The 23,281-nt window shown below is 45.8% G+C and overlaps 2 protein-coding genes and 1 long non-coding RNA gene across 4 annotated transcripts in view; 1 reads left to right on the forward strand and 2 right to left on the reverse strand.

Annotated features, from left to right (window-relative positions):
• Positions 1 to 2,828, forward strand: part of LOC308579667 (zinc finger protein RFP-like) — a 31,806-nt gene extending 28,978 nt beyond the window's left edge. Inside the window, exons 14-15 of the mRNA XM_081180603.1 lie at positions 195 to 230; positions 2,019 to 2,828. Of these exons, the coding sequence (XP_081036729.1) occupies positions 195 to 230; positions 2,019 to 2,545 (563 nt within the window). The 3' untranslated portion in view covers positions 2,546 to 2,828. The remainder of the gene's footprint in view (positions 1 to 194; positions 231 to 2,018) is intronic.
• The window catches only part of LOC308581291, a 149,727-nt gene that overhangs the window by 59,630 nt on the left and 66,816 nt on the right, over positions 1 to 23,281 (reverse strand). The window lies entirely within an intron of this gene.
• Positions 4,792 to 23,281, reverse strand: part of LOC308580590 (uncharacterized protein) — a 28,488-nt gene continuing 9,998 nt past the window's right edge. Inside the window, exons 1-5 of one of the 2 annotated variants that reach the window (XM_081182460.1) lie at positions 21,999 to 22,107; positions 16,654 to 16,780; positions 15,213 to 15,317; positions 10,802 to 11,983; positions 4,792 to 8,958 (exon numbers count right to left, since the gene is read on the reverse strand). In XM_081182460.1, the coding sequence (XP_081038586.1) occupies positions 8,741 to 8,958; positions 10,802 to 11,983; positions 15,213 to 15,317; positions 16,654 to 16,780; positions 21,999 to 22,004 (1,638 nt within the window). In that variant the 5' untranslated portion in view covers positions 22,005 to 22,107 and the 3' untranslated portion in view covers positions 4,792 to 8,740. Of the gene's footprint in view, positions 8,959 to 10,801; positions 11,984 to 15,212; positions 15,318 to 16,653; positions 16,781 to 21,998; positions 22,108 to 23,281 lie in introns of those variants that run through there. The other variant, XM_081182459.1, reaches the window with a different exon arrangement.

Consider the following 23,281-nt stretch of genomic DNA (forward strand, 5'->3'; position numbering starts at 1 on the left):
TGGGAACAACTCTGGAAGGTCAATGGATACAGGTGTCTGTGGGTGCTCCACAGCTGATGTTGCTGAGAGAGAAGGAGGGGAGCGATGTAGCGACAGTGTCCATGGGAGTGTTTTATCAGATGCTTGATTTACATGTAATGTGACAGTGCCAAATGTATCTGTATAAATGGATAATTCTTTCCTCCACATAACAGAGTCGCTGGAATTCCTGGAGCCGGCGCTGTACAAAGGTAATTTTCCTGGTCAGATAAGATGGGAGGTGGTGCCTGAGATGGGTTCAAGGGGGCTAGCTCTGGAAGAGGGCCAAATTAGATGTTACCATTTGGTTTAATGGGAATCCTGTAAATTGCACGTGTGGCGCAGAGGGGGTGGGGCAGGGACAACATCAGGGGAATAAGAGTTAAAGTCCCCCATCCCAATGCTAGGGTATGAGCCGTAACCAAGGTATGTTATTGGGTTTACAGTTCATTGTTTGTCTGGAGGAGACAAGCCTGGGTTTGTACAACACGCCAAACCATGGTTTAACACATAGCAGCATAACAGGAAGACTAAGGAGAGCAGTGGCCGCGGAGACCATATTAAACCAGTCCTGAAAGACCTAGATTGGTTCCCAGTACCTTTCCGAGCACAATTCAAAGTGTTGGTGCTGACCTTTAAAGTCCTTGGCCCAGGATACCTGAAGGAGCCTCTCCACCCCCATCGTTCTGCCCAGACACTGAGGTCCAGCTCTCAGGGTCTTCTGGTGGTTCCCTCACTGCGAGAAGTGAAGCTATAGGGAACCAGGCAGAGGGCCTTCTCGGTAGTGGCGCCCACCCTGCGGAACACCCTCCCATCAGATGTCAAGGAAATAAACAACTATCTGACTTTTAGACGACGTTTGAAGGCAGCTCTGTTTAGGGAAGTTTTTAATGTTTGATGTTTTATTGTGTTTTTAGCATTCTGTTGGGCGCCACCCAGAGTGGCTGCGGAAACCCAGCCGGAAAGGCAGGGTATAAATAAATTAGTAGTAGTCTCCTCTCTAGGGAACCTTCTTGTAAAGCCGTTTGCACTATGCTATGGTTTGACTTATGGCTCATCCACACTTCTGCTTGTCTTGTGGTCTTCCCTCTGGGGCGGGGGGCACTCTTTATCACCGAATCAGAGCAAACGTCAATTGGGTTTTCCGTGGAGTGATGTTTGCTCCGACTCAGCAGTAAAGAGCGGGTTTTTTCCGGGGAAAGTGGCAGGGTGAATGGAAAACCGCTTGCACCCATGCCTAGAAACCACGGGCCAAGCAGAATACCCCTTGGATCCATGTTTTCTAGACACGGGAGAAGCGGGGTGTGGACGAGCCACGAGAGTTGCGTGCGAAAACAGCTCACAGTACCACGTGGCTTCACCGTTCAGTTCTAGGGAGGTTTAAATACAGCTCCATCCAATTAGACCGTGTAGTACATAAACATTAAATAGAAAAGACATTCTGATTTCACCTTCCATCCCCAAAGGCCTGGTGTCGAAATTTATACAAGGACAGGGCTCTTTCCCTGCAGATCTCCACACCTGGGCAGGTCTATTTTGGAGGTGTCACAAAGCCGGTGATTTCATCAGCCAGAGATTTCTCTGCTCTTTGCTAAGGTCTCCTGAAACAGATTAAGGCAAAAGTCTGGAAGAAGAAGGGTTGTTTAGTTTTTAGGTTTTTTTAATGTCTCCAGAAACTGAAGTGGAGTCTTTCTGTGACATCACTCATTCAACCTCTTCCTTTCTTCTCTTCTTCCTTCCTTCCTTATTGGTGTAGCGGTTAAGAGCGGTAGACTCGTAATCTGGTGAACCGGGTTCGCATCTCCGCTCCTCCACATGCAGCTGCTGGGTGACCTTGGGCCAGTCACACTTCTCTGAAGTCTCTCAGCCTCACTCACCTCACAGAGTGTTTGTTGTGGGGGAGGAAGGGAAAGGAGAATGTTAGCCGCTTTGAGACTCCTTCGGGTAGTGATAAAGCGGGGTATCAAATCCAAACTCTTCTTCTTCTCTTTCTCCTGCAGTGACGGTGACTCTGGATCCAGACACGGCGCATTGCCGCCTCGTTCTCTCCGAGGACCTAAGAACTGTGAGGAAGGCAGAGGAAGAGCAGGCCTTGCCTGATAAACCGGGGAGATTTGATGTTGGGCCCTGTGTGTTGGGCCGCCAACGATTCACTTCTGGAAGACATTTGTGGGAAGTGGAGGTGGACAACGAAGGCAGCGGGGCGATGTGGGCAGTGGGGGTAGCACGAGAGTCCGTTAGGAGGAAAGGAAAGGGCAGCTTTAGGCTGATTCCCAGCGAGGGAATCTGGGCTGTGGGGGCAATAATGGGTGAACTCGTAGCGTTTACTTCCCCCAAGCAGACCCCTTTGGCCTTGGGGCAAGACCCCAGGAATATTCGCGTGACCCTCGACTATGAGGAGGGACTTGTGGAATTCTTTGATATGGACAGAGCTGAGCTGATCTTTGCTTTTACAGGAGCTTCCTTCTCTGGGCAGAAGATCCGGCCCTACTTCTGGGTAGGGTACAGATCCCAGCTGAGGTGCTGAATCGCAGGAAGGCGATCCTTCCCCTTGTTTCTTATCACTTCCCAGAAAGAAGGAAGCATTCAAGCAATTTTCCTTCATAGCTCCATGAAAGGTTCCCAAGCCATTTTTCAGCCTCTGTGGTTTTTGAGTAGGACTTCCTGATCTCAGAGCAGGAAGAGTGGCTATAAATGGAATCAAATTGTAGAATCGTAGAATTGGAAGGGACCCCAAGTGTCATCTAGCCCAGCCCCCCTGCAATGCAGAAATCTCAACGAAAGCATCCATGTACAAATAATAATAAAAATACCACAGAAAGTTTGGTGGCTCCCTTTTGTGGCAGGTTTTTGAAATATTTACGTCTGCATGCAAAAATGGTAAAAGAAGCTACAAACAACAGGTGTTGGTGTGGGGTTTTTTTGGGGGGGGTTCGCTTGAGCTCATTTACAGTGGTACCTCGGGTTACATACGCTTCAGGTTACAGACTCCACTAACCCAGAAATATTACCTCAGGTTAAGAACTTTGCTTCAGGATGAGAACATAAATTGTGCTCCAGGAGCGCAGCGGCAGCGGGAGGCCCCATTAGCTAAAGTGGTGCTTCAGGTTAAGAACAGTTTCAGGTTAAGAACAGACCTCCGGAACAAATTAAATTCTTAACCCGAGGTACCACTGTACCTTTAAAGGTGGTATGGCAGGCAGAATTTCAACCAGTACAGACTATCCCGTCCCTGCATGTCCAGATCCACCTTAAAGCAGCTATAGATCAAGTTGCCGAGAGTGGAGACAGGAATCAAATTAGCCCAAAGTCTCTTCTTGCTGTTCCTCCACCCAAACCTCAGCAGAAGGAATTCCCTGTACCACTTCTCAGTATTTTTTTATATCTCTCTGAGAGTCTGAGATTTATGAAAATCCACCTGTAGGTTCCTCCTCACAGAGCTACAATTCCCGGTACCCTTAACAAACTACAGTGGTGCCTCACAAGACGAAATTAATTCGTTCCACGAGTTTTTTCGTCTAGCAAATTTTTCGTCTTGCGAAGCACGGTGTCGGAAAAATTTTGGAAAAGCTTCAAAAATCACCAAAAACCTCAAAAAAGGCTACCACACCGCGTTCTATGAGTTGCTCCTCGAAGTCAAGTCGCAACTGTATTAACGGTGTTAATAAAAAGGAAACAAACTTGCAAAAAACGCAAGACGTTTTCGTCTTGCGAAGCAAGCCCATAGGGAAATTCGTCTTGCGAAGCAGCTCAAAAACCGCAAAACCCTTTCGTCTAGCGGGTTTTTCGTCTTGCGAGGCATTCGTCTTGCGGGGCACCACTGTACAGTTCCTAGGATTATTTGAGTAAAGTTATGTGCTTTGAGTGTGCATTGGCTGTGCTTAAAAGTATTGCATAAAACAAATGAAATACCGTGAAAATCCCTGAAATGAGAAGTAATCAACTAGAAATATTATCTTATGGAAATAAACTAAATAATAAGAATCAAAAAGTTTAAGGAAAAAATTAGAAAAACCTGAAGAAACTGTACCTTTGAGTCCTCAATCCTTTATTACTGGACATTGCTTCCCCTTGGTCAAGCTAGAATTATAATCCTTCAGAATTTTTGGGAGTTCTACCCCCTTTTTTGGATTTTTGGTCATTTAAGGTTTATGAATTTTCTATTTCCTTCTGAGGAAACTGAATAGTTCAGTGAAACGAGGTCTGTAGCTGGCATCCCGTTAAGGCTTTGTTCAATTTTAGGTTTTTCTAATTTTTTCCTGCTTACCTATAAATTAGAGACCACTTCTTCCTTTTTTAAAAAATAGTTTTTATTAAGAATTTCAACATAACAAATTATCAAAAACATATCATCTTCATTTCCCCCCTTTTTTCCCTCCCCAAGAAAAACCCACTCACCCCCAGACTTCCCTCAGCTCCTCTCTCTAGTTTTTCAACACATATTATTCTCTGCATATTACAAAATTGTAAAGATCCTTAAATTATCTATCTATTATGTTAATAATAAATTTGTGTATGTTTATTCAAAACTTGCCAAGGAGTCCAATTCATTTTGTTGTTTTTTGAAGTAATTTATAAAAAGTTCACATTCTTCTTTAAAGCCACAGTTGTCCTTGTCTCGCAATTTCTATGTCAATTTCGCCAGTTCCGCAACAACAACAAGTTCTACCTGTTGGACGTGCCTGCCCTAGATGAATGTAGAGTTGATGTCGAAGAATTGTATAGAATCTTGGGGAAAAGGCACTTTAAAAAAAGAACACACCAGGAGCCTAGTTGTAGTAAACCAAGGAATATATTTATTAAAGGCAGGGAAAGTGGGTGAATTGGATAAATGTAATAATACAAAGCAAATGGTATACAGTTACACATTGAAGCAAAAGTCAAAAGTGTTTTCTAGGATGCAGAAGCTACCTAGCAGCGTGACTGACCCCTGAGGCCCAGGTCTCTCATTCAGCATAAAGATGTGGTGGGAAACTCAAGGCCCTTCATTGGACTCTCACCCATCCGCCCCCACCAGCATAGTCATTGATGGGGGGTGATGGGCTTTGTACTGTACCAACATCCCAAGGCCAACAGGTTGCCCAAGCCTGACATAAAGGCAACCATGGAAAAGTTTCCCAGCTGAGTGACCATCAGCCCACCAAAGGTCCTGACCGCAAAGTGCCTTTATCAGGCTGCCTCCCCAAACCCCAGTTCAGTTCAGCTCCCCTTCTGCCAGAGAGAAGGAAACATTGGGGAATTTCTTCAGTCACACTTCCCCCCATGGAGCCCAAAACAATATACGCTCCATAGTAGAACATCTGTGTTGCATGTTAAAGGTAAAGGGACCCCTGACCATTAGGTCCAGTCGTGGCCGACTCTGGGGTTGCGGCGCTCATCTCGCTTTACTGGCCGAGGGAGCCAGCTTACAGCTTCCAGGTCACATGGCCAGCATGACTAAGCCGCTTCTGGCGAACCAGAGCAGTGCACGGAAATGCCGTTTACCTTCCCGCCAGAGTGGTACTTATTTATCTACTTGCACTTTGACGTGCTTTTGAACTGCTAGCTTGGCAGGAGCAGGGACCGAGCAACGGGAGCTCACCACGTCACGGGGATTTGAACCGCCGACCTTCTGATCGGCAAGTCCTAGGCTCTGTGGTTTAACCCACAGCGCCACCCGCGTCCCATGTTGCATGTTAAAGACCCTCAATTCAAACCCCCCCCCCAGGTAGGACAGGGGAATATTCCGTGTCAGAAACCCTGGGGGTTGGCTGCCAATCAGTGTAGGCATTACTGAACTAGATGGACCAACGTTCTGACTTTGTTATAAGGCAGCTTCCAATCTTCCTAAATGATCCCTGCGGGCGTACATTTTCCCATGAGAAAGCAGGCAGCTAAAATAGGCCCTTGGCAGACTGAAAATGGGCCACTGCCGATGGATTAATCTTCCGATTATATTGCTTCTAGCGGAACCCTGCAAATAACATATGTTTCCACTTGTTTTCCATCAACACAACCACAGCCCTTGCATGGGTTCTTTATTAACAATGAGTCAATCGATTCGCACAGGGCTTGTTTTCGTTGCATGGCTTTTTCAGATGAGGAGTGCCCCCCCCTTCCCCGCTCTCTGCCTTTGGTAGAACTAGACCTGCTTTGCAGGATGAAGCTGCCAGGTTCAATCCACACTCAGCACCGCCAGTCAAAAGCGGCACCAGGTGACAACTGACAGCAACTGGGCAGACAACAATGGGTTAGGTAGACCAACAAGCTGGCTCGGTATGAGGCAGCTTCACCTGTCCATATTTCGTAGAATCGTAGAGTTGGAAGGGACACCAAAGGTCATCCAGCCCAATCCTCAGCAATGCAGGAATCTTTTGTCCACTGTGGGGCTCAAACCCATGACCCCAAGATTAACAATCTCACGCTTTACCCATCTGAGCTTGTCCAGTTTTACATAGGTACCGTATTTTTCACTCCATAAGACGCACTTTTTTCCTCCTAAAAAGGGGAAATGTCTGTGCGTCTTATGGAGCAAATGTGTGGTCAATCACTGGCTCCCTTTCTGGCCCTGCCCCCTTGCCCAGGCCTCCATTGTTGAATGTTCGGCAGACAGAGGCTGTTTGTTACCCCAGCGACATGTGACTGGCTGATTAGATTATCTGTCTGGAAACAGTAGAAACAGCTCCCTTTCCTTTCCTAAAGAAGGTGTGGAACTGTGAGTTGAACCCCATAAAAACGGGATTTTTCACCTTTGCAAAAGAAGCTGCACAACTGTGAACTGATCCCCCCAAAAACGGGGCTTTCCCCCTTTCCTCCTTTAAAAACTTATGGGCAGGTGCGTCTTATGGAGCGAAAAATACGGTAACTTTCCACAAATTTCAAATTGCCATCGAAGAGGCGGGGTCTTTGGAGCTCCGAACGATCACAATACATTCTGCTGATCTTCCGTTATCCAAACACCTCCCCACGTTAAGAAGCTCCCTCCTGGACCACATCAATGGTCATTCTAGCATCCAGCATCCCCCAGTGGCCAGCCAGATGTCTCCTGCCTCTAGACAGCCCACAAGCAGGTCAATAAGGCAATAGGCGTCTCTTGCCGTAGGCTGAAAAGGCTACATACCCAATGCATGGCCGTCACATATTTGTCTTGTCCATCATTTAGCTATGCTTTTGTGTGCATAAATACTTAAGAACACAAGTAGGGGGCTGACCCTTATGTTTCCCTCCCCTTACGGTTTTGAGCTATGGGCTACTGTTAAAATGAGGCTGCATTTTAAATTGTAATTTTAACCTGTATTTTAAATTGGTCCCCCCCCTTATGTTTTTATTGTAATTTTACTGGTGTTAGCCACCAGTGAGCCCGGCTCTGGCTGGGGAGGGCGGGGTACAAATGAAAATTTATTTTTATTATCTCACTTGTGGTTCCTAACTGGTATTTAGAGGCCTCTGTCCTCAAAGTTAATATACAGACATCATGACTAGCAGCCACTGATAGCTTTTTCCTCCACGAATCTGGTCTTGTTTGTCCTGAATATTCCACCATTCTGCTTCATTGGGCGACATCTGTTCTAGAATTATGGGGTGGAAGACTTCCCCCACTTTTTCTGTACCATGCATAATTTTATAACTCTCGATCCATGACCCCCCTGAATCAATTTTTTTTGCAAACTAAAAAAAAGAAGTGCAGCAGTTATGGGTTTCCCTTGTAGGGCAGATGCTATCACCTTCCGATTACAGTGGTACCTCGGGTTACAGACACTTCAGGTTACATATGCTTCAGGTTACGGGCTCCGCTAACCCAGAAATAGTGCTTCATGGTAAAGAACTTTGCTTCAGGATGAGAACAGAAATCATGCTCCGGCGGTGCGGCGGCAGCAGGAGGCCCCATTAGCTAAAGTGGTGCTTCAGGTTAAGAACAGTTTCAGGGTAAGTACGGACCTCTGGAACGAATTGAGTACTTAACCCAAGGTACCACTGTATTTCTTCTCTTCAGTCTCTCCACCCTTTTTGAGATGTGACCAGAATTGCACATTGCACTGTATACCGTACCCAAACCTTTGGGGGAGATTGCAAGTGTACCATTCAGAGCTGAGAAACATTAAGCTCTCTCTGACATTTGATGCCAAGTAATAAATATGCAATGTCAATATTTGATGCCCGGTAGTATCTGAAAGTTGTTACTTGAAAGCATTTCAAAGACGACATGCAGAAGTATTAGTATTTGAAAGCCGGCATGCAATAGCATTCGTATTTGACTATATTTGCTAGCTAACATGCAAAGTATTTTTTATGATTTCACTAAATTTGACAGATGGCATGCAATGGCATTTAGTGTTTAAGCACATTTAAGTAATTGGCATTCAAAATATTTGTATTTAATCACCGACATGCAATAGTGTTTACCATAATCTGATAAGATGGAATGGAATGGTATGTAGTGTTTGATAATAGTCATGCAATAGTATTTACCTACCTACCAGTATTTTATAGCTGACATGCAATGGTATTTAGTTTATGACTATTTTAAAGTTGCTAGCTTATGGCATTTTATATTTAACACCTTATAAAAAAATGAAACAATCAGAGAGACTGTCTAATGAAAGTCTAAAGCACCCATATTTTGTGGTCGATTTTCAAAATGTGTTGGAAAAAGCTTGTTTCAGCTTTAGTGTCATTTTCTCTGACCACTTTTGGACTGTGATGTCACCTCAGTCTGTCATCAAAGAGAACTGACTGCCATAGGTCAGTGCTTTCTTCCGACATACGCTTTGCCATCCTGGGTCAAGGCATCTTCTTCTGTGTGAACACCTTCACTCTGACCCAGAGACCCTTGCACGCTGAGCCACTTCCCAGATGCGAGCCATTCATACAGTTTGTTTTCCTGCACCGATTCCCCAGCATCACACCCCAAGGCTTGGTTCGTCAACAAAATGTTCTCCACGCACTGGGCCAGAGGATAGCCTGGAATGAGAATAAGTGCAGGCTGAGATCACACGAGGAACAATGCGGAATTATAAAACTAGAGTCACCCACAAGAGCAATGAACTAAACTGAATGACAGAAGGACCACAGAACCCTGACCTTACCTTCATACTCTCATAATTTACCCCCAACTTCTCTCTCTAACAGTGAACTCGGGTGGTTGAGTGCCCGTCAGTTTGCATGGAAAACAGGTCCGCACAAAAATAAGGTTGTAGTTACTACATTTTCTTGGGGGAAACCTCAGTTCTCCTCCTGGAAACAGTGCTTGTCTATGGAAGAAGAGGTGATCTCAGCAGCTAGGATTGCTTTTTACAAGACGCTGTAACGCTGGTTACATCCAAAACAAGGCTAATGTTGGCACTCTCTACATAGAGTTGCACAGAGCGCAGAAATTTCATCAGGTACCAAAAAGAACAAAACTTCAGTAAAGAATGGGGGGAAATTTATAATTTATTTAAGAAACCACTGTAAGCAGATGAAAACATTAGCAGGATTGCAATAGCACTCGCAAGGTAGCAAAGACTACGGACAAAATGGAGAGACATAAAATATGGACTGTGAAATAATATGCAGTTGAAAAGGATAGCAATAGGACCCATGGAGGGGATGCTGGGAAGTCCAGAGATACAGAAAAATCTCTAAATATGGCTATGTAATTGGTAAGTAAAACCTCCACGAACGTCCACCCCGCCGAGCCGTCGATTTTGGCGAATGTCCGCGGCAAACCCGGAAGTACCGGAATGGGTTACTTCCCGGTTCGCCGCTCATGCATGCGCAAAAGCGCTAAATCGCACTTCATGCATGCGCAGAAGCGCAAACTGCTCAGCGCATGTGTGCAGAGCGCGCTTTGTCGAGCTTCCCTTTCGTTGCTCCAGAACGGATCCTGGACTCAAAACAAGGAACCCCTATGTGGCGTTTGCCCTCTTAGGTGTGTGACATCTTACTGGGTTCATAAGGAAAGGGTTAGCTAATTGTAAAATGACTAACTAACGGGAACCCAAGGGGCAGAGTTAACTGTGTATAATGTTTAAGCACAGAGTTTTTTGAGTTAGAGTTAAAGTGGTTGAGAAGACAGACTGGAGTTAGAAGAGACAGAGAGTCTGTCGGTTGGGCTAGTCTAGTGTGAGAGACTGAGAGAATGTGTTAAGAGGAGTCAGTCAAACAGTTGAGATAATCAGTCAGAAAGGAAGAAGAAGAAGAAGAAGAAGAAGAAGAAGAAGAAGAAGAAGAAGAAGAAGAAGAAGAAGAAGAAGAAGAAGAATTTATTATTTATACCCCGCCCATCTGGCTGAGTTTCCCCAGCCGCTCTGGGCTGCTTCCAATCAAGTGTTAAAAACAATACAGAATTAAATATTAAAAACTTCCCTAAACAGGGCTGCTTTCAGATGTCTTTTAAAGAGAAGATAGCTGCTTATTTCCTTCACATCTGAAGGGAGGGTGTTCCACAGGGTGGGCGCCACTACCGAGAAGGCCCTCTGTGTGGTTCCCTGTAGGAAGCTATAGGCCGGTAAAGAAACTAAAGTTAAGATACTGACAGGAATATTATCTGAGAAACCATAAACTGGTTAATGTTTGTAAAATAAACTTGTTTATTTGGTTCACTTTCAACAACTGTCTGGACTCAGTGTGTACCCGAGAGTAACGGGTTGGTGGCAGCGGGGAAGCGAGCACAGTGGTGGCACAGGGATCAATAGACCATTAAACGTCTGGGGACCCTGTGTGATCGCCACAGCTATAATTCTATAGCTATCAAATAACAATTATTTAAAACAAACCAACAAAAACCCAAACCTGCCCTTTGTGATATAAAGGAGCAGCTCACCTATATGTTGCCTCTGATGGTGAATGAGACTCCGATTGGCGCTAAACCGTTTCCCGCACTCCAAGCAAGCGTAGGGCTTCTCGCCCGTGTGGACGCGCTGGTGGGTCACGAGGTGGGTGCGGTTGGCAAAGCACCGCCCGCACTCAGCGCACTTGTAGGGCTTCTCGCCCGTGTGGACGCGCTGGTGTTTGACAAAGGCCGAGCGGTCAGCGAAGGCTTTCCCGCAGTCCGGGCACCCGTGCGGCTTCTCGCCCGTGTGGCGCCGGTGGTGGCGGGTCAGGTGGGACGGGGAGCCGAAACATTTCCCGCAGTCCAGGCACCGGTAGGGTTTCTCCCCCGTGTGGGTCCTCTGGTGCCTGACGAACGTCGAGCGCTCCGAAAAGCACTTCCCGCACTCGGCACACTTGCAGGGCTTTTCCCCCGTGTGGACGCGCTGGTGGCTCACCACGTGCGACTGGCGGGCGAACGACTTGCCGCACACCAAGCACTTGTAGGGTTTCTCGCCCGTGTGGACCCTCCGGTGGCTCCCGAGGTGTTCCTGGCGGGCGAAGGTTTTCCCGCACTCGGCACACTTGTAAGGGCGCTCCCCCGTGTGGACCCTCTGGTGTTTCGCAAAGACGGAGCGGTCGGCAAAGCATTTCCCGCACTCGGGGCACTTGTAGGGCTTCTCTCCCGTGTGGACTCTGCGGTGCTTCAGGAGGTGGGACTGCTGGACGAAGCTCTTTCCGCACTCCAGGCACTTGTGGGATCGCTCCACGGCGTGGATCCGCTTGTGGCTCACCAGGGCCGACGGGTCGGCGAAGCACTTGGCGCACTCTAGGCATTTGTAGGGTTTCTCTCCCGTGTGGTACCGCCGGTGGATGACGAGCTGGGACTGGCAGGCGAAATGCTTCCCGCACTCCAGGCACTTGTAAGGGGTCTCCCCCGCGTAGATGCCCTGGTGCCTGGCCAGGTGCGCCTTGCGGCCGAAGTATTTGTCGCAGACTAAGCACTTGTAGGGCTTCTCCCCGGTGTGGACAATCTGGTGGCTCATCAGGTGCGAGTGGCAGCCGAAACATTTGCCGCATTCCAAACACTTGTAGGGCTTCTCCCCCGTGTGGATTCTCAGGTGCCGCGTGAGGTTTGGTTTCTGAGTGAAGCGTTTGCCGCACACGGTGCACAAGTGCTTTTTCCGAGGGTTATCTGCAGAGAGAGAGAGAGAGAGAGAGAGAGAAATCACCTGAGAAGGAGCCTCAGAAAGCATATGGACAGAGGTGAGATTGTTGTACAGTGGTACCTCAGTTTAAGTACAGTGGTGCCTCGCAAGACGAACGCCTCGCAAAACGAAAAACTCGCAAGACGAAAGAGTTTTCCGTTTTTGAATCGTTCCGCAAGACGAATTTCCTTCTTCGCAAGAAGAAAGCCCATAGGGAAATCTCCGGGGACCTCTTTTAAAATGCTGGCGGTCGGGAGCAAAGACTTTCGCCCCCCGCCGGCCTTCAGAAGAGGTCTTTGCTCCCCTCCGCCTGCCTTCCCGGGACAGCGGAGACTTCTCCACTGTCCCGGGCGATCTTAAAATGCTGGCGGGCGGCAGCGAAGCCTCCGCTGCCGCCCGCCAGCATTTTAAAATCGCCCCGGGACAGCGGAGGCTTCGCTGCCGCCCGCAAGCATTTTAAAATCGCCCCGGGACAGTGGAGGCTTCGCTGCCGCCCGCCAGCATTTTAAAATCGCCCCGGGAGGGACAGCGGGGGCTTTTAAAATGCTGGCGGTTGGCAGCAAAGCGCTCCTGTCCCCGGAGCTTGCGGGGCGGGAGGTGGGGAGAAGGGCTTTTCTTCCCACCGCCAGCCTTCAGAACAGCCTTCTGAAGGCTGGCGGTGGGAAGAAAAGCCCTTGTCCCCCCCCCCAGCCTTCAGAAGAGGTCGGGGGACAGACTGTCCCCGGACCTGGTCTGAAGGCGGTTTCCATAGGAACGCATTGATTGATTTTCAATGCATTCCTATGGGAAACCGTGCTTCGCAAGACGAAAAACTCGCAAGAAGAAAAAACTTGCGGAACGAATTAATTTCGTCTTGTGAGGCACCACTGTACTTAATTCGTTCTGGAAGTCCGTACTTAACCTGAAACTGTTCTTAACCTGAAGCACCACTTTAGCAAATGGGGCCTCCCGCTGCTGCCGCGCCGCCGGAGCCCGATTTCTGTTCTTATCCTCAAGCAAAGTTCTTAACCTGAAGCACTATTTCTTGGTTAGCAGAGTCTGTAACCTGAAGCGTATGTAACCTTAAACGTATATAACCTGAGGTACCACTGTATACACAAAGATGGAAAGATACAGCGCTACCTGCTATGCATTAATTGTTGATAAAATTACTGTACTTAGCTGAGGTAGCCAAGGTAATGGGCGTAACTAGAAAAAAATCTTTTTTAAAAAAATATTTTTTATTAGGAATTTCAACATAACAATTCATCAAAATCAGATCATCCTCATTTTTTCTCCCCATTTTTTCCTCCCCAAGAAAGAAAAACCCACCCCCCACCCAGACTTCCCTCAGCTCCTCTCTCTGGTTTTTCAGCACATGTTATTCGCCGCATGTTATAAAATTGTAAAGATCCTTAATTTCTCCATCTATATGTTAGCAATAAAAAGTTTGTGAGTGTTTATTCAAAACCTGCCAAGGAGTCCAATTCATTAATTAGAGAAAAATCGCTACAGTGGTACCTTGGTTTACAACCCTAATCCGTTCCGGAGGTCCGGTTGTAAACCAAAACAGGTTGTAACCCAAGACGCACTTTCGCCAATGGGGCCTCCTCCCAAAAAATTGGTTGTAATCCATAAAAAATGGGTTGTAATCCAAAAAAAGGGACGCATGCTTCTGGTTTTGACGTGGTTGTAATCCAAAACGGTTGCAATCCAAAGCAGTTGCAAACCAAGGTACCACTGTATTGACATTTACAGTCGTGCCTCGCAAGACGAAAAGAATCCGTTCTGTGATTCTCTTCGTCTAGCGGTTTTTTCGTCTTGCGAAGCATGCCCATTGACGGATTAGCGGATTAGCGCTATTAGCGGCTTATCTGCTGATCGGATCAGCTGATAAGCGGCTTAGCAGCTTAGAAAAAGGGAGGGGGGAGGGGAAAAAACCAGCAGGAACTCCCAAGACATTGTCGTCTTGCGAAGCAAGCCCATAGGAGATTTGTTTTGTGAAGCACCTCCAAAACGGAAAACTCTTTCGTCTAGCGAGTTTTCCGTCTTGCAAGGCATTCGTCTTGCGGGGCACCACTGTATTAAGGACTGGAAACTTTTTTTTTTTATTTTTTGTGTGAAAGAGAAAATGAACTTGTAACTTCTGGATTTGTTGAAGATAGGAAAAATATTGGCTCATAGGAAATAGAAAAGTTGGATGTTTCAAGAAGGCAAGAACTTTAAAAATGAATGGGGAAAGTTTATAATTTATCTACAAGACCACTGTAAGCAGGGTAAAACATTAGCAGGATTTTAACCACACTTGCAAAGTAATGGAAAGTATAGATCATTCAGAAGGATATAGATTTGGATAAGTACTGATATGCAGTTGTAAATCTTATTAGGACGCGTGGAAGGGATGGGGAGAAGTCAGGAGATTCAGAGTAATCTTGATGCAGTACAGTGGACGCTCGGGTAGCGAACATGATCCGTACAGGAAGCACATTTGCAACCCGCAGTGCCGCATCTGTGCACGCGCTGGTTGCGATTCGGCACTTCTGCGCATGCACAGAAACCCGGAAGTAACCCATTCCGGTACATCCGGGTTCGGCTCAGTGTGCAACCTGAAATCGCGCAACCTGAAGTGTCCATAACCTGAGGAATGACTGTATTTGGATTTTGAATGGTTTTTTTGTTGTAAGTTTATATTTTTTAAAAATCAAATAAAAAAAAAGGAAAAAGAAAAGTTGGATGTTAATGAGTGATTACTATATAGTGGTACCTCTGGTTATGTACTTAATTCGTTCCGGAGGTCCGTTCTTAACCTGAAACTGTTCTTAACCTGAAACACTACTTTAGCGAATGGGGCCTCCTGCTGCCGCCGCGCCGCCGGAGCCCGATTTCTGTTCTCATCCTGAAGCAAAGTTCTTAACCCGAGGTAATATTTCTGGGTTAGCGGAGTCTGTAACCTGAAGCGTATGTAACCTGAAGCATCTGTAACCCGAGGTACCACTGTATTTAGCTGTAGGACAGAAGTCTTTTTTACTTTGTTCATTTTCTTCTCTCTCTCTCTCTCTCTCTCTCTCTCTCTCTCTCTCTCTCATTTCCCCCTTTCTTTTCCTTTTCCTTCTTCTTCTTAATGTAACAACGAGGAAAAAGGCAGCTGTACCATTTCTCAGAGCGAGATTAGAGACATCACCAAATTCTAAGAGTATGCACAGCCAACACAGGGCCGGGCTCAAACCAGTGCCTCACCTGAGCAGGTGTCAAAGAGCTTCCTTCCATCCGGAGAATCGGGCACACAGGGCTCTTCTCCTTGTTCCAGGCGGCAGATGAGGCCAGGCTTAGGAGCTGGGTATCCTTCTCAGGAAGAGAAGAGGAATGATGAGGACGGTTTTCCTGTGCTTTGGATGCTGGGAGCTGTTAGGAGTCCCCTATTCGCCTCAGAAAGCTGCCGCCCTGAGAGTGGTTTAACACTTCACCCCTCTTTCCCAGGGAACTCTGGGAATTGTAGCTCTGCGAGGGGAACAGGGGTCTCCTCACGACTCTCAGAGCCCTTAGCGCACCCACATTTCCCAGGATTCTTAGGGGGAAGCCATGACAGGTGGCCATCCAGACTCTGATTAAAAACCTTTAAGGAAGGAGATTCCAGTGGTGGGTGGAGCCAGGGCAAAAGTGGGCGGAGCAATGCATCTACATTTCATATTAAAAAAAATGTTATCAATACATTTTATATTTGTATTGGGAACTAATTGTACCCTTACACGGTAGTCTCTCTCTCTCTCTCTCTACATACACACACACACACAAACACATCCCTCCATCCAGTTAAGCAAAAATAAAAACATAATAATAATAATAATAATAATAATAATAATAATAATAATAATAATTTATTATTTATACCCCACTCACTCCGGGCGGCTTCCAACAGAATATTAAAATACAATAACCTATTAAACATTAAAAGCTTCCCTGAACAGGGCTGCCTTCAGATTAATGTAACAACCTGCAGTTTTATAAGAGTATATATTTACAGCAGATAAATAAATGAGCAAGATAAATGAGCTTGCAATATGCAGAAGGTATTAAAAAAATTAAGTTATGGAACCGCAGGAGGAGGGGGAAGGAAGTCAAATTTCAAAACGTTAAATTGATTGTAAAACTAATGAAATGTTTAAATTTGAAAAAAAAATTTAAAAAGTTTTTAAAAAGGAAGCAAGGGTCTCTCTCAGAGTTCAAGGATTGTTGTTAATTAATTAATTAATAGATGCATTCTAGCCAGGAAAAGACACTCAAGAGTGCAACACACGCTTTGTGATTTTATGTTGTGAACCGCCCTGAGGCCAACGGGTATAGGGTGGTATACACCGCTAAATTTAATAAAGTAAAAGTAAAAGCAGGGATATCATGCGGTGTGGCCTTAGAAGAGTTCTGAGGGCCACACAGAGACAACTGGAGGGCCGCATTTGGCCCCTGAGCCTGACGTTCCCCACCCCTGACATAACTAAATCTGAAGGAAGGAAGTAACTTCCCTAACGCAGAAAGGACTGGGGAGACGTAGGAAGGAACTGACATAAATCTTGTATTTTGAAGCCATCTTTGCCAACCTGCTGCCTCTCCCGTATTTGGGATCCTAACTCCCAGTAGTGACAGCCTTCGCACACCTACCCCAAGGAAGAAGGGAGTTCCTTACCCAAGGAGGCCACATTCCCGTAATTCTCTATCATGACTTCCTTGTACAAAGCTCGTTGGTTGGGGTCCAGCAGATTCCACTGCTCCTTTGTGAAATACACGGCCACATCCTCAAACATCACCAGGCTCTGCAAGAAGAAGAAGAAGAAGAAGAAGAAGAAGAAGAAGAAGAAGAAGAAGAAGAAGAAGAAGAAGAAGAAGAAGAGTTTGGATTTGATATCCCGCTTTATCACTACCCGAAGGAGTCTCAAAGCGGCTCACATTCTCCTTTCCCTTCCTCCCCCACAACAAACACTCTGTGGGGTGAGTGGGGCTGAGAGACTTCAGAGAAGTAGGACTGGCCCAAGGTCACCCAGCAGCTGCATGTGGAGGAGCGGGGAAGCGAACCCGGTTCCCCAGATTACGAGTCCACTGCTCTTAACCACTACACCACACACAAAGGATCGTTGCTCAGTCTCCTGCGCCTGGCAGAAATACTTTCTCGCTGGATCTGAAACAGAGGTGGGGATCCCTCCCCCCAAAAAAATGCTTTTTGGGACTCCCATCACCGCCAGCCAACATTTCCAATGGTCAGGGCTGACGTAACACCAACAACAACTGGAGGGCCACGGATTCCCCAGCCCTGATGTATAATAATCAGGGCCAGAAAGTCAGAAAGAGGACTCTTCCCCTGAGAAGATGTTTCCATAAAAACGTCTTGCATGCATGCTTGAAACATCAAGAACACAATTCACAGCTTTGTTTTAACTGTGCAGACTCCACAGAAATGAAGGAGTTCCACAAGGGCACAGGGGCACATTTGCAAAGTTCCCTTTCTATGCCATAGGATTTATCCGGAACATCCCTCCAAACAACACATCTGAGGTATTCTTGAGGGTTTGGTCCACTAATAATAATAATAATAATAATAATAATAATAATAATAATAATAAAATAATAAAATGTAATTTTTAAAAAAAAATTATTTATACCCCGCCCATCTGGCTGGGTTTCCCCAGCCACTCTGGGCGGCTTTCAACAGAATATTAAAATACAATAATCTATTAAACATTAAAAGCTTCCCTAAACAGGGCTGCCTTTTGATGTCTTCTAAAAGTCTGGTAGTTGTTGTTCTCTTTGACATCTGGTGGGAGGGCATTCCACAGGGCAGGTGCCATTACCAAGAAGGCCCTCTGCCTGGTTCCCTGTGACTTGGCTTCTCACAATGAGGGAACCGCCAGAAGGCCCTCAGCGCTGGATCTCAGTGTCCGGGCAGAACGATGGGGGTGGAGACGCTCCTTCAGATATACTGGACCGAGGCCGTTTAGGGCTTTAAAGGTCAGCACCAACACTTTGAATTGTGCTTGGAAATGTACTGGGAGCCAATGCAGGTCTTTCAAGACCAGTGTTATGTCGACATTGCTATTGCAAAAGTGGATCGTTTACCATTAACTCTTGCATTTGCCTAAAACATATCTGCAGCAAGCTCAGGGGGGAAATCCTCAGCAAGTTCTTGAACTTTTAAAAGAACCTGTCTCTCTCCAGATTTTGTTGACCATCCTTGACCACTGGCCATGCAGAAACTGTTAGGAGTTGGAGCAGAACATCTGCAGAAACTCAGGTTCCCCCTCATCTTCTTTTAAGAAGACATTTCACCCTTTTGGAGGTATTTTTTAAAAACTAATTTGGGGCAGAAGCTGGCAGAGTAAGTTTTTCTTCCAGCTTGTGACTCATTCAACTCTTAACAAAAGTTCCTCATTTCCTTATTGGAAATTATATATTGTGTACAGATGTTTGCTTACTTCCCAGAAAGTGCCGTTTACTGTCAGTCCCTGGGATTCTGAGCTTAGCGCCTATTAATTTGCTTGATTTCAGCAAAATGTACTAAAGCTGTTACTGGCACCTGCCTATTTTCTGAATATAAAAGGAAGTGTTACAAAGAAGTCAAAGGACAAATAATTGGACTTTTACAACACAACCCTACGCATGTTTACTCACAAGTAGCTCCCACTGATTTCAACAAGGCTTTATGTAAAACACAACTGTGTGTTTGCAGTTTCTGTATTTCTTGGTATAGGACACAGAAGCTGAAGGTCTTGGTCTGTCACAGGCTAAGTCAGGCGACAGCAAACTTTTTCAGCAGGGGGCCGGTCCATTGTCCCTCAGACCTTGTGGGGGGCCGGACTATATTTTTTTGGGGGGAGAACAAATTCCTATGCCCACAAATAACCCAGAGATGCATTTTAAATAAAAGCACACATTCTACTCAGGTAAAAACACCAGGCAGGCCCCACAAATAAGCCAGAGGTGCATTTTAAATAAAAGGACACATTCTACTCATATAAAATCACACTGATTCCCAGACTGTCAGCGGGCCGGATTTAGAAGGCGATTGGGCCGGATCTGGCCCCCGGGCCTTAGTTTACCTACCCATGGGCTAAGTCAACATTTAAAGACTTTCCCCAAACTTTCATAACATCAATGGTATATATATATATACCTTCTTGAAGAAGGAATCTCCATTCTGCTAGATGAAAGGAATCAGACACAGCACACTGAAGCCAGATTTTTTTAACAAATGGTTTAATATTACGTTATTTTATTTTACAAGCAACGGCCACAAAACTAACAAGACTTAGACTTCCACTTCCATTCATAACAAGACAGACAGCGGTTAAAGTCAGCCAACTGGGAGAGTCAACAGAACTGGCCCTCCAGCTCTTTAGCAAAATTCAGCAAATCACACATGTTAAAGCATTAGCTGCTGACCGAGGCAGGAAGGGCTTGTGATATTTGGCAAGCCCCTTCCTTACAGCAATCACATCGTAATTAGGCTCCCACTTTGCAGATAATATCTTCCTGCTAAGCTGTCAAAACCTAGAGGACTCTGGCAAATCATTTTTATTGAAAGTGGAATTTGAAATCAATAAGTAATTAGGATAACACAAGAATTGGCTCGCTGGATCAAACTCAGAATTATGTGCCATGATTGGCAGCAGAACTCCAGGGTTCCCAGCCCTACTTGGGAGATTTTGGGGATTAAGCCTGCAACCTTCTACATATGCAAAGCCGATGTTCTAACACTGAGTCCCATGGACCATTCCCTAAACACGCAGTTGCAGGGACTCTGTCTCCCCGCTTCTTGCAGGAAAGAATGCTCTGCTCTGCTAGCTCTCTCTCTCTTTTAATTCATTAAATATATATCCTTCCCTTCTTCCCAAAGTTGCTTAGGATTGCAGAGGAGGCACGCTCAGGTCTTGGCCATCAGCCAGTGAATGAAATGTCGCTGGCAGGCTTCACCTCCTGCCACCTGGCAAGAGGATCATACCAAAAGGGAGACTGATGGACCAGTGGGCAGAACAGTTGCTCCAAGGCTTTGCTTTCCTCTTCCCTCCACATCCTTCATCCTTTTGTGCCATGCCTACTTTATTGTGAGCCTGCAATGCAGGGATGGTCTTATCTTTTCATATATGTACAGTGCAGTCGTACCTTGGTTTTCGAACAGCTTAGTTCTCAAACGTTTTGGCTCCCGAACGCCGCAAACCTAGAAGGGTGTGTTCTGTTTTGCGAACTATTTTTGGAAGCCGAACGTCCGACGGGGCTTTTTATTGGCTGCAGGAGCTTCCTGAAGCCAATCAGAAGCCGCGGTTTGGTTTTCGAACGTCTTGGAAGTCAAACTGACTTCCGGAATGGATTCCGTTCAAGGTACAACTGCACATACATACTCTATAAGTAAAGGTAAAGGGACCCCTGACCATTAGGTCCAGCATGGTGGGAATTTTAAACGCTGCTCCCTGCAAAGAGAAAACCAGCAGAACACAGGCAGAAGGCTATGTCAGAACCTGTCTCAGTGCTACAGTAGTTTTCGGTTTGCAGGATGTTTTCCCTTGCGGGAAGCATTCAGAAGCTGCAAAGTACAATCAGAGCTTCAGTCTAATCTCTATCATGCCACCTCATTTTGCTGCACAAAACATACAACACAGTCTCGAGAACTGGTCCCATGAGCGTGGTGTCACAAAGGTTGACCTGACTTCTTTAAGGTTGCAAACTGACTCGGGCTCCAGTCCCAACAACTAAAGAGGGCCTTAAATCCAAGTAAACCTTTTCCAGATTGCTCTGCAGGTATAACATGCTTTCAAAGGGGCTTGGCACTTCACAGCAGGACTAGAAAACCTGGAGAACCTGTTTTGTTGGACTACAACTCCCATCATCCCCAACAATTGGCTATGCTGGCTCGAGAAGGCTGGGAGTTGCTGTCCAACGCGTGCATTGCTACAGTAGAAAGGTCCCTGCCCCCAGAACCATACTATCTAAACCTGGACAGAGAAACAAGGAATGGGAGGCACACAGATAACAAGAGATGCAGGTGAGCAACGAGAGTGACACACGATCCATTCTTTTTATAATTCTGTCAGCAAGGAGAAGTGTTAGAGACAAGACGTTAGATTCGTGTCTCCTGCTTAGAAAAAAAAAGATCCATGACTGTTTTGTTTTCACACCACTGCGGCAGAGATATTTTACGATGTTGCAGAGATTTTTCCTTTTTTTTACGATGTTGTCATCAGCAGGCAATGATACGAGACGCTGGACAAAGTGTGCTCTAACCCACAAAAGCTCATGGTTACACCTTAAGTCTTTAAGGCGCCTACAAGAGTCTGCCTGAGTTACAATCGGAGGGCAGCATTGGGGAACTTGCACGCACACATGGTGAGGGGACATGCCTCCAAGCACGGCTTTTATAGCACTGCAGCGCCAGCAGGGACCACATCAGTCACACTCACACACAAAATTATGATGCCGCAAACAGCCAAGGACGCAAGAGCTCTCTCTCTCTCTCTGTTTGTGCGTGTATTTCAGAGGTGGATCTGAGACTTCAGCATGCAAAATCGCGAGGATCCGAGTCTCATCAAAGCGCTGGATCCGTGGCTTAAAAGATAAACAAATGAAACCATGCAATGACAGCAGAAAGACATATATAACTAGACACACACAGCTGCTTCTGTTTTTCTAGTTTTCCTGCTGCTTTTTCCAAACTAAGACAGAAGCACTTTCAGGATCTACAAGGTTTATCTTTTCCCCGCCATTTTAAGAGGTTATATTTGGTCTCTCTCTCCCCCCCCCTTTGCTTTTCTGCCCCTCCTTCTCCCCACACCCAGGCACGCCCCCCCCCTTTCCAAGTGCACAAGGAGATGCAAAGCTCAGCCCCTTCCTTTTCCCCCTCTGGGTCTATGAAAAAGGGTGGGGAGGGAACTCAAGCAGACAAAGGAGACACCCCCCCTCCCATTCCCCCAAGTTGCAAGAAACATAACCCACCCCAAAAAAGCCCCTCCCCCGCTCTCAGTTAATGCACTCCCCCCCCCCTTTTACCTGCATTTGCAAAAGGTGTGTTTCAGGCGCTCCTCCGGACAGTTTCCGGCTCTTGCAACTCAACTCACTGACGTCCCCCCCCCCCCTCTTCTGTCCTGGGGATGCTGCGCTCACGCTTCTCCACGCCCCTTTTCCAGCTCAGCCAATCCCTCGGCTCCTTCGCGCCCGTCGCGGCCAATCCACTGTCAGGATATTCAAGTCTCCGTACCGTGGAAGGGGAATGGAGGCGGGGCTAAGGGCCCAGTGGCTGGTGGGAATCGTAGTCCTTGTCTCCCCCCCTCCAGCTGGTCCCCAGCGCCTCCCTTTACGCTGCGATTGTGAGACTTGGGTTGTTGCTTTCTAGTTTTTAACCCGTTTTTCGGCCAGCAAAGCACTCTGTAGGATTGGAAACGAATAAAATATAAAATATAAAATAGAATAGAATAAATAAAATGTAAAATAAAATAAAATAAAATATAGAATAGAATAGAAGAGGGATTTACTGTATTTTTTGCACCATAACACTCACTTTTTTCCTCCTAAAAAGTAAGGGGAAATGTCTGTGCGTGTTATGGAGGAAATGCCTACGGGTGGCATGCCTACGGATTTTCCTCCTCTAAAAACTACGTGCGTGTTATGGTCGGGTGCGTGTTATAGAGTGAAAAATACGGTAAGTTCTTAAAGTTATAAAGAAATAAATGTGAAGACAAATAACTGGAATGGAAACGGATAAGATTCTTATGTTATATTTGGACATTTGTAACGCATTTATTTATTTATTTATTTACTTACTTACTTACTTGTTTTTTTATTTTTTGTAATGCTGATTTGGTGTTCTTTTTTTGGTTATGTATATGAAACTAAATAAAAAGAAATTAAAAAAAAAATAGAATAGAATAGAATATAAAATAAAATGATGATGCTGCAAAGGTAAAGAAGATGACCTTAACATTTTAAAACTGCAGCAGACGAAAACAAAATCCAAAACAGGAACAGCCTTTGTGTTCTCGTGCAAAATCACTGGCTTTTTTTGGGGGGGGGGGGTTCGGCCCTTAGGTTTTATTTAGATAGAATGAACTGTTCCCTCCACATGCAAAAATATGCTGATGCCCTTTTTTCTCAGGCTGCTTCCAGATGCTTTTATTTTTTAAAGACGTTTTTAATAAGGATTTCTATTTTTAAAACAAGCTACAGCAACAAAACAGAAAAGATTTAACAATGGAAACAAATCCATGAAATGCCCATTTTGCTGCTGATGCTCAATACAGCGGTACCTCAGGTTAAGTACTTAATTCGTTCTGGAG

This window comes from Podarcis bocagei (genome assembly GCF_964188305.1).
Source record: "Podarcis bocagei genome assembly, chromosome: 2".
NCBI classification, from domain to species: domain Eukaryota; kingdom Metazoa; phylum Chordata; class Lepidosauria; order Squamata; family Lacertidae; genus Podarcis; species Podarcis bocagei.